The sequence below is a fragment of the Orcinus orca genome, chromosome 2 (assembly GCF_937001465.1).
Source record: "Orcinus orca chromosome 2, mOrcOrc1.1, whole genome shotgun sequence".
Lineage (NCBI taxonomy): Eukaryota > Metazoa > Chordata > Mammalia > Artiodactyla > Delphinidae > Orcinus > Orcinus orca.
The window spans coordinates 201,466,063-201,477,139 of record NC_064560.1 but is presented as its reverse complement, the minus strand read 5'-3'; the positions used below and the strand labels follow the sequence as shown (position 1 = coordinate 201,477,139).

General features: G+C 63.7%; 1 gene segment (V, D, J or C); it reads left to right on the top strand.

Moving 5' to 3' along the window:
- Window positions 1-1,925: 1,925 nt before the first annotated feature.
- On the top strand, window positions 1,926-10,782 carry LOC101277134 (immunoglobulin heavy constant epsilon-like). The segment is given in 7 exon segments: window positions 1,926-1,977; window positions 5,698-6,171; window positions 6,296-6,619; window positions 6,709-7,032; window positions 7,104-7,445; window positions 9,692-9,825; window positions 9,917-10,782. Coding segments are annotated over 7 exon segments (2,478 nt in total).
- The last annotated feature ends 295 nt before the right edge of the window (window positions 10,783-11,077 follow it).

Below are 11,077 nucleotides of genomic sequence, written 5' to 3'. Positions count from 1 at the left end.
GACTGCAGCCGCAGGAAGCTCACATGGCAGCCTCCAAACGTGCAAGCTGCAGGGTAAAGAGCTGATGAACCTGCCACGTGGAAATGAAGAATTTCTGTTAAAGGAGGACTCAACAAGCAGCATTAGCAACCAGGGCATTGACCAGGAGAAGTTTATCCCAAGGTTAAAACTAGCAAGGGGCAAGCCCCTAGAGATGACTGCCTTGCAAATTCCCAGGAAATCGCCAAGAAAATCTTCAGAAAGCAGGATGAGATCAGAGACAGACGTCCAAATGTCTCCCAAGTCTCTGAAGAGATACTCCAGCTCATTAGTAATGGGAGCATTTAAATTAGGAGACAACGCACTGCACACTTCAGAGAGTGTAATGACAGCATCCTTGCTGGAAAGGCAGGCACGGAGCTGGAGAAGCGGGGCCTCCCTGGGGTGGAGGACGTCTGGAGGCCTGGGTGGTGGTGGGCCAGCCCCAAGAGGGAGCGGGCAGCAGTGGAGCCAGGCCTGGCCTGGGGGAAGGAAGCCGGGGAGGGGGGATTGAAGCATCTTTGGGCCCATGTTGGGGCCACAACCAAGGGCAACAAGGGGGTCAGCTGGTCTCACTGTTCAGGAGAACTCTGGGGCCTGGCCCCCACCATGGGTACCGAGGGCAGTGAGCCCCTGGTTGAGTCTGAGGGATCTGGAGGCTAGCGCTGCCGCCCATTTAGTGTCCTGGTCAGGAAATGTCAAAGAAACCATCTGCAGCTTGGCCTTCCCTCCAAGCAATCCACTGGCCGGAGCCAGCATTGGCCCCCGGCTACCCCACAGGCCCTTACACGGAGGCCCAGCCTCAGAGGGACCTCACACTGCCTTGGCTCAAGGCCCACCTATCCCAGGCTGTCTGGCCAGGTCCCATCTAACTTCCTGCAGCTGAGCAGGCGCAGGAGCGAGTCTCCTCCAGCACCGAGGGACACACCCCCCTACCCTCCCTGCCCCTGCGCCGGCAGCCCAGTGGCTCCTGGGGTGCTGGGGTAGAGCTGGGGGAGGGGCCGGCTGGGCACGAGGCCTCAGCCTTGAACGCCCACAGCTGGGCAGGAAGCGCAGGGGTGCCGGGCCAAGCCCCCAGCCCCACACACTCACACCGTACAGGCCGCAGGGCCAGGCACCACCTGGCAGAAGGCTCCCCGGTGGGGCTCTGCCTGCCTTGTGGTTTCTCTCAGAACCTTGAGTCCTTCCAGGGAACTCGGCGTTCCCCCTGCACCTGCCATGCAGCATCTGTCCCTGGGGCCAAGGGTGGGGCGGGACAGACCAGGACAATCTGTCCTGGGGGCCTCGGGGCCCTGGCTCTGCACACGGGGCCCCTCCCCAGCCATCCAGCAGCCCCTCTTGGGTCTTCCAAGAGGCCCGGACACTCCTCTGAGTGTGCAGGCCTGACAGCTCATCTCTGCACAGCCTCCCTGCATGCAGACCAGCGGCCCTGGGTGTCCTGGGCCCAGGGGACGTGGTCCTGCTGTCTCCCTCTCCACAAAGACTGCATGTCACCTCCCAGGAGTCCCTGCTGATGAGCTAGCTTGCAAGTTCTCGTGGCCTCCCCTGTGTGTGCATCTGGGCCTTTGGGGGGTTCCAGAGACACACCGGCCTGCAGGACACGTCCACAGCATGGAGGCAAGGCCAAGACTCAGCACATCATCTGGCTCAGCACATGTCAGTGGAGCGTCGATGGTAGACTGGCTGCCCCGACAGACCAGAGTCGAATGCCGTGGGCACCTCTACGAAGGCCGCTCTGTGGTCCCCACGCCTTGATGGACAGCAGCAGCACAGGGTGGCATGGTACCCCCCAGGGTCCGGTGGCTGCAGAGGTCTCGCCGAGCCACTGGCCAAGCTCACAGCCATGTCCCACCTCCCGACAGGCCCCTGCCAGCCCTTGCCGGCCACGCAGCCCAGTCGCAGCCCCGATGGGAGCCCAGCTGCAGGACAGCGATCGGGAGGCTGGCTCGCAGACAGCGGGTGAGACTGTCGGCCAGCAGGGTGCCCAGGAAGCCACCAGAGGACCAGCACCTGCCTACACCCAGCTGGACCCACAGCCTCTCACACTCGTACCCAGGGCCGCCCCACCAGGCCGGCCCCCAGACCGCTGCTCAGAAAGCCCCGCACTCTGCCGCAGGCACCTAGGCCACGCGGGCCTCAACTTCTCAAGCACAAAACGGCCAGGACCGTCCCTCGTGGGCTGCCTCGGGGGCAGTGGTGGTGGTGCCTGGTGCCCTCTCCCTTCCCGGGCCATCGTAGTGACCACAGTGTGTGCCGGCTGCTCACCAAGTCAGCCCGTGGCATCGAGGGAGAGGTCATGAGCCGGGTGGCAGAGGCCGGGAAGAGGCCACAGAGAGGAGCCTCACCTGAGACCGGCCGTCACTGGGTCGACTTCCCGAGAACAGAGAGAGAGAGGGGAACTTCCAGGGCTGTCGAGGCCCCTGGGGGTTCCCACCCCATTTTTAGCTGAGAGCACTGAGGCAGAGCTCGCCCCCCTGCCCCGCCCTGCCCCAGGCTCTATCGTCTGGGCATAAAAATAACAGCAATGCTTCCTAACGATTCACCTCATCTGGGAGCCTACCCTGGGAGCCTGCAGACGGCCACCACTGGCCAGATGGGCCACACCAGCCACGGGCACCTGACAGAAGACCCCAGCCCCTCAGGCACCCCGCTGCTGGAGCTGCCCAGACCACTGCTGGGAGAAGACACCTGGACTGCCCACCCAGCGGGGGCCAAGCTTCTGAGTCACTGCTTGCCTTGCAGCTGTCCCTTCCCTGCATGGGGACACAGGGAAGTAAGAGAACGCTCGAAGCCGACCTGGAGAAGACCAAGGAGCCGAGAATCTCAGACAGGTCAGGGCCAGGGCAAGAATCACACACAGGGCATGGACCTCGGGCTGAGCGTGGGTCTGCCTACAACCAGTAAAAATGGTGATGGCCAGCCCAGGGTCGGGGGAAGCAGCGGGTCTCAGTCCCTAGGCCGGCCAACATGGCAGGCAGGCCTGGGCCCACATCGTCTGGCCTGAGCTGGGCTGGCCTGAGCCAGCCTGACTAGGGTAGGCCAGGCAGGGCTGGGCTGGGCCAAGTTTGGCTTGAGTGGATGGAGTTATGTGGAGGCAGATGAGCTATCCCAGCCTCAGCTGGGCCACACTGGCCAGAAGGGCTGTCCCCAGCCCTGTGGGACCGTGCACTGAGCTAAAGTGAGCTGGGCTGTCGTGGGCCAGGCTGCTGCGGATAGACAGGGAGGGAGCAGGCTGCCCCAGCTGAGCAGAGCTCAGGACTCAGCCTTCCTAGCCTGGCTCAGCTGGGCTGTCCTCAGGTGAACTAGGCAGGCCTGGACTCTGCTGGACTGAGCTGGGCTGTCAGAAGAAACTGGGCTTAGCTGCGTGGGGCCCGACTTGCATACTTGGGTGGGATAAATGGGGCAATCTGGGCTCACCTGGGCTGAATGCACTGGGCTGGGCTCTTCTCTGCTGAGCTTGCCTACCCCAGAGGGGTGGGGCAGAGCTAAGGTTGGCTGAGCTGAGCTGGTCTGAACTAGGCTGAGATGGGCTGAGCTGGGTTAAACTGGGCTGAACTGGGCTGAGCTGGTCTGAACTGAGATTAACTGGGATGAGCAGGGATGAACTGGGTTGAACTGGGCTTGGTTGAGCTGGGCTGAACTGGGTGGAACTGGGCGGAGCTGAGCTGAACTGGGCTGAACTGGGTTAGGCATGGCTGGGCTGAGCCCGGTTGAGCTGGGCTGGGCTGGGCTGAGCTGGGCTGGGCTGAACTGGGCTAAGGTGGGTTGAACTGGACTGAGCTGAGCTGAACTATGCTGAGCTGGGGTGAACTGGGCTGAGCTGAGCTGAACTGGGTGGAGTTGGGCTGAGCTGGGCTGAACTGGGTTAGGCATGGCTGGGCTGAGCTGGGCTGGGCTGAGCTGAGCTGGGCTGGGCTGAGCTGGGCTGAGCTGGGCTGAGCTGGGCTGGGCTGGGCTGAGCTGGGCTGAGCTGGGCTGGGCTGAGCTGGGCTGAGCTGGGCTGAGCTGGGCTGTGCTGAGCTGGGCTGACCTGGGTTAGGCATGGCTGGGCTGAGCTGGGCTGAGCTGGGCTGGGCTGAGCTGGGCTGAGCTGGGCTGGGCTGGGCTGGGCTGAGCTGAGCTGGGCTGGGCTGAACTGGGTTAGGCATGGCTGGGCTGAGCTGGGCTGAGCTGAGCTGGGCTGAGCTGGGCTGAGCTGGGCTGGGCTGAGCTGGGCTGAGCTGGGATGGGCTGGGCTGAGCTGGGCTGGGCTGTGCTGAGCTGGGCTGAGCTGGGCTGGGCTGAGCTGAGCTGGGCTGAGGTGAGCTGGGCTGAGCTGGGCTGAGCTGGGCTGAGCTGGGATGGGCTGGGCTGAGCTGGGCTGGGCTGTGCTGAGCTGGGCTGGGCTGAGCTGAGTAGGGCTACATTGGGCTGAGCTGGGCTGGACTGGGCTGGGCTGAGCTGGATTAACTGGGTGGAGTGGGCTGTGGGGTCATCCTGTCCAGCTTTGCTCAGTCAGCTAAACTGAACTAAAATGAACCACGTGGACGCAGCTCAGATGAGCTGTTTTGCTTGAGATGGGACGTCAGGGGCTGAAGCAGGCCAGGCTGGATCAAGACAGGCTGCTCTGGGCTGAGCTGGGGTGAACTGGGATGAACTGGGCTGAGCTGACTTGAAATGCGCAGGACCCGTTAGGGGTGCTGGGCTGTACGCGCGAGCTGCTTTGTCTCAGCTGGTCTCAGCTGTCCTGACACACGGTCATCTGGGCTGTGCTCAGCTGGGCTAGCCGGCAGAATAGAGGAAGGTGGAAGAGCCGAGCTGGGATGCAGGGCTGGGATGGGCTGGGGGCTGGAGCTCCAAGGCCAGGGGACGTGCAGACCGGCCTGGCAGCCAGAGGAGCCTGAGAAGGGCTGAGGAGGGGGACTGAGGAGGGCTCTGAGGGGCCTCTGTCCTCTCTCCATGGGGCCTGGAATCGGGCTCCCCTGGGGGGTCAGCAGGGCAGGTAGAGCACCAGCGGGCCTGGGCTGGTCAGCCGAAGGATGGGGTGAAGGGGCAGCCATGGCAAAGCAGCTCAGGGACCTGAAGGCTGACCCACGGCTGCAGGTAGCAGGGGTCCAGTGGGTGGCAGGTGGACCCGCCCACAGCAGGCCCACAGGGACTTTGGAGTGGGGCAGGGACACAAGGCGATTCCTGGGAAGTGGGGTCCTGTGGGTCCAGGCCCTTATGAGGTCTTTGGTTTGGAGCAGAAGGGCAAGCTCGATGGTTCCTGGGGGTCTCCCTGATCCCCGATGGGGGTCTGAGTTAGGGTCAGGAGTGGGAAAGCAGCTTGGTGATCCTGGGGGTCTCTGTGTCCCAGGCCTGTGTTCCCAGGGCTATGGGTGGGGCAGAGGGGACAGACTGGTGGCTACTGAGGTTCTCAGGGTCCCTGATCTCCAATGGGAGTCTATGAGTGGGGGCAGAAGAGTAGCCTGGTAACTCCTGGGCCTGGGGGGTTTCTCCCTGGGTCCCCGGGTGCCAACAGAGGGCTATGGGCTCTGAACCTCCACCTCAGGGAGTGGGTTAGCGTCTCCACTCAGGAGCCCCGTGTCCACCCACTTGGGGCTGAGGGCAGGAGTCCTGGCCAAGGGCAGTGACAGCCACTGCTCCTGCAGGGGCACAAGGATTCACTGGAGGGCGTCCCTAGTAGAATCAGGAGATGAGGAAAAGACCCAGGAGGAGCCATCTGTCCCCCAAAGCTGGAACACAGTCCCGGTGTTCCCTGCACTGGACCTCCCCACCTCCACCCCACAGCCCACCCTCCAAAGCCAGCAGTTAGCCTGGCACATACAGGTGACAGTCCCGAGGCCAGCATTGACCACTGTTCTGTCCCCACAGCCTCCATCCACGGCCCATCTGTCTACCCCTTGCGTTCCTGTTGCAAAAGTGCTACCAATGCCACCTCTGTGACGCTGGGCTGCCTGGCCACGGGCTACTTCCCAGGCCCAGTGACCATGACCTGGGACACAGCATCCCTGAACAGGAGCACGCTGACCTTCCCTGCCATCCAAAACTTGAACTCCAGCCTCTACACCACCAGCAGCCAGGTGACACTCTCGGGCGAGTGGTCCAAGCAGAAGCTCACCTGCAGCGTGGCCCACGTTGCGTCCAACACCACCACCACCAAGGCCGTCACTGGTGAGCCAGGCCTGGGCAGCCCGCGAGACAGCCAGAGGGGGAGGGGAGGCTGGGCGGGAGGGACAGGGAGGAAGGGCTGGGGGCTCAGAGAGGCCAGCCCCACTCCTGCTGCCTCTGCCGCCAGGGTGCACCAAGAGCTTCACCGACCCCACCGTGAAGCTCTTTTACTCCTCCTGCGACCCCCGTGGCGACACCCATACCACCATCCAGCTCCTGTGCCTCATCTCCGGCTACACCCCAGGCAAAATCAAGGTCACCTGGTTGGTGGACGGGCGTGAGGCCACAGACGTGTTCCCACACACCGGCCCCGAAAAGGTGGAGGGCAAACTGGCCTCCACCTACAGCGAGCTCAACATCACGCAGGGCCAGTGGGTGTCCCAACTCACCTACACCTGCCGGGTCACCTATTATGGCTTCAACTACGACAACCACGCCCGCAGGTGCACAGGTATGGCCCTCGCCCACGCCAACACCCAGCCGCTGGGGATTCAGAGAGGAGGGCAGACTCAGCCTCACTCAGCCCCTTCCCACACACAGCCGAGTCCGAGCCCCGTGGCGTGAGCGCCTACCTGAGCCCACCCACGCCCCTCGACCTGTACATCAACAAGTCACCCAAGATCACCTGCCTGGTGGTGGACCTGGCCAGCAAAAAGGACGTTGTACTGACCTGGTCCAGGGAGAACAAAGATCTAGTGCCTTCAGACTCGCTAGTCTTCAAGGATGAGTTCAACGGGACGGTCACCGTCACGTCCACCCTGCTGGTGGACGTCAGTGACTGGCTCAAGGGCGACACCTACTACTGCAAAGTGACCCACCCACACCTACCCAAGGAGATCCTGCGCTCCATCTCCAAGGGCCCTGGTGAGCCGCAGGCTGAGGGGAGGTGGGCGGCCCCCCAGGTGGAGCCTGGCTGACCGCACACCTGTCTGCAGGCAGGCGCATGGTTCCCGAGGTCTACGTGTTCCCGCCACCCAAGGAGGAGCTCAAGACCAAGGGCGAGGTCACCCTCACCTGCCTGATCCAGAACTTCTTCCCTGCGGACATCTCCGTGCAGTGGCTGCGGAACGACGCCCTGATGCAGGCGGACCAGCACACCATCACGAGGCCCCACAAGGTCCGCAGCCCCACCCCCGACTTCTCCGCCTACTTCATCTACAGCCACCTGGTGGTCAGGCGGGCCGACTGGGAGCAGAAGAGCAAATTCACCTGCCAAGTGGCGCACGAGGCGCTGCCCGGCTCAAGGACGCTCAAGAGATCGACGTCCATCAACCTTGGTAAATGATGCCTGACCTCCCCCCTCTCCTCATCCCAGGGCTCCATCCTGCTGGGGCAGGGGAGGGGGCCAGCCAGACCTCCCGTCCATTGTCAATAAACACTCCAGTGCCTGCTCAGAGCCCTGGGTGTGCCCATCCTTGGGGAGCTGTGGGGAAGGGAGCGGTGTCTTGGCACAGAGGAAAGGGAGGCACGGGGTGGGGGCCAGGGCTGAGACGTGTCTCCATCCAGCATCGCCGTCTGTGTCAGAGGGCCTCCCCGCCACCCCACTGTGGACTCTACCCAGTCAAAGGAGCTCTAAGAGCCCGAGAGTAGTCCTAGGGGAGGGACCACAGAGACCCCAGCCTCTCCTGGAGCTCCCGGAGGCCTCAGCCTCCACCCCCAGCCTCCTGCCAGCCCCTCTGGACACAGACAAGCCCCCAGGCTCCCAAGTCCAGCTGCACACACAGGCCCTCCAGGTAGAGAAATGGGCCGAGTCAGACCCCCACACTGGCACCAACACGCAGGTCCCTCCACTGTCACCTCCTGGGCACAGATGGGCCAACCCTGCACAGGGGCCCGTGCGGAGCCCACTCCTTTGACCCCTGCCTTCTGACCCCCAGCCTACCTGCGTGGCCACACGCAGGGTCGGGCCAGGGTCGGCGCCCAGGGTCCCCATCTTGCCGCTTAGGCTCACTCCACCCTGAATTGGTCCAGGGAAGCACCCAGCCCTCGCACGCACCCTCACATTGTCATGCCCACTGGTGCCAGGGCTCCGCACGCACCCAAGTCACACGGCACTGCCAACCGCTGGTAGCATCTCACACACATTCACAGGTGGCCTCCTGAGGCCCGCCCTAGCTCCCAGGCCACTCCCAAACCCTTCGCCGTCATACCGGGGCCCCTGGACCCACCCATCGCCCCACATGGCTTCCTCGTGCAGCCAAGCCCTCCCCGTCAGCTGCACCCCACAGATGGACAGTTGGACACGCAGACACACACTGACGCACATGGACACACACACGGACACAGACACATGAGGACAGAGACATGAACACACACAGATACACATGCTGATACAATGAACAGACACACATGGACAGACACACTGACACACATGGACACAGATATACACGAACACATATGGACACAGACACTGATACACATGGACAGACACATGGACACACAGACATGAACACACAGACACACACAGACACATGGACACACGCATGGATACCCACAGACATATGGACACAGGCGCAGAGACACATGCGCGTGGACACACACAGACACACGCATGGACACATACTGATACACATGGACAGACACTCTGACACACACAGACATGGATATACACAGACACGTATGGACACAGGGACACAGACATGAACCCACACACATGAATACACATACACATACTGACACACGTGGACACACACGTGGACACACACGGACAGACACACTCATGGACAGCACACAGGCACCCACCACATCCACACAGAAAGCAGCACATGCACAGCCCACACCCTGAACACGAGCCCAGAGCAGAGGCCGTGCTGGGGAAGGAAGGGGGCCAGCCCCAGGACAGGAGGAGCAAGGGGCCAGGGGCAGCTCTGGGCTCCCGCACACTGGGCAAGATCCGTGCAGCCGGGCCCAGCCCTCGGGGCACCCACTGCAATGATCTGATGACCCTAGGGGCCCTCCCAGGTCCAGACCCCCTCCTGAGGGCTCCAGGCAGGGAGGCCAGCCTCTGCTCTTCAAGGGCCCCTCTGGTTGGCAAGAATGGAGCCGAGCAGGAACGGGGCCCAGGGGGCCAGACTGGGCGGCCACAGGCCATGCAGTGGGTGGGCGTGGGTGCTCCCCAGGCCGGGGGCCCCCGCCTGCCATGGGGCAGGGAGCGGGGTGGGGCAGAGCTGGAGCTGAGGTGAGGGGCCCGCGGGGCTGAGAGGGGCGACCAGCCGTCAGGAGAAAAGCCGGAGAAACGGTGGCGGAGAAACGGTGGCAGAGATAACACCAGCCACCCGAGAGTGGAGGGACAGCAGAGGGCAGGGGAGCAGCGCCACCCCACACAGCCGCCGGCCAGATCGGGGGCTTCCAACCCCCCACCCTCCAGGTCCGGCTGGTGGCTCTGGGCAGTCGCAGAGGGGCCAGACGGAGGGACTGCCCAGGACCAGGGCGCCAGGCCCAGTCCCCTCAACTCCCTAAGGCTGGCCAGGCCTGTCCCCCGTCGGACCCCGAGGCCAGGGGGCTGACCGGCTGGCACCCGCAGAGCTGGCCCTGGAGGACCTGTGCACAGAGGAGGCCGAGAGTGACGAGCTGGAGGGGACGCAGACCGGCCTCCTAACCTTCGTGGCGCTCTTCCTGCTTAGTGTGAGCTATGGCGCTGCCGTCACCCTCTGCAAGGTGGGCACGGACGCCCCGTTCCAGGGCGGGGCGCCCAACAGAGGGAGAGCCTCGGCTGGGCACAGAGTCCCTCACGCACGCCGTCCTCCAGGTGAAGTGGGTCCTGGCTGCTGTCCTGCAGAAGCAGCCGCAGGCTTCCGGCGACTACAGGAACGCCGCACAGCCCTGCCTTTTCCCTCGTGTGAGCGTCCCCGAGGCTGCCAGCTCGACCCTGGGCCAGAGGAAGGAGCAGACCAGCCCCCAAGGGGCCAGAGCCAGGGGCCCAGCGTCCAGCACACGGGCGCTGAGAGGCCCCAGCTCAGCCCCAAGGTCGAAGGCAACAGGGGGCCCGCCTTACACAGCCCCACACCACCCCACTTTGGGGCAAGTCCCAGAAGAGCATCTGTTCCCTCCACAGAGAGACCTGGGCTGGGCGTGGGTGCTGACCACCCCAGGCTTCTCCCAGGCCCCTGGGCTCGGGCCCACACCGGGTCTGACTGAACAACCCCTGAAACACAGCGACGGCCTTGAGCCCATGGCCCAGCCCACGCTGGAGCCCAGAGCCAGATCTAGGACTCAGAGTCTCCACCAGCCCGATCCAGCGTCTGAGTCCAGCCCAGCCGAGCCAAGGGCTCACTCCCCAGGCTCAGTCCCGCCCTCAGTGCCCCCAGGGCCAAGTGCGCTGCCACCCATGCCCTGCTCCTGTCCCCTGCCCACCCTCCCTGCTGTCCACCCCCAGGCCCCATTCGTGCAGAATGAGGATGCAGAGAAGACCTTCTGGGGAAGGTCCAGGGGAGTTTCCAGGGCTGCAGGCAGGGCCCTAGGCTGTGAGGCAGGGTCCCACAGCAGAAGGCGCTTCCCAAGGGGTCCGCAGTGTGGCCACATCAGCCCTGCAGCACCCACCCACATCCCCCATGCCCTCGTTCGACCTCTCTCCTAACTTTTCCTAGTAAAGTTCAATAAAGAATCCCATGCCAGGGGCTTCCCTGGTGGCGCAGTCGTTGAGAGTCCGCCTGCCAATGCGGGGGATACAGGTTCGTGCCCCAGTCCGGGAGGATCCCACACGCCGCGGAGCGACTGGGCCTGTGAGCCATGGCCGCTGGGCCTGCGCGTCCAGAGTCTGTGCTCCACAGCGGGAGAGGATGCAGCAGAGAGAGGCCCACGTACCGCAAAAAAAAAAAAAAATCCCATGCCAGGGCTTCCCTGGTGGCACAGTGGTTAAGAGTCCGCCTGCCAAGGCACGGGACACGGGTTCATGCCCCGGTCCGGGAAG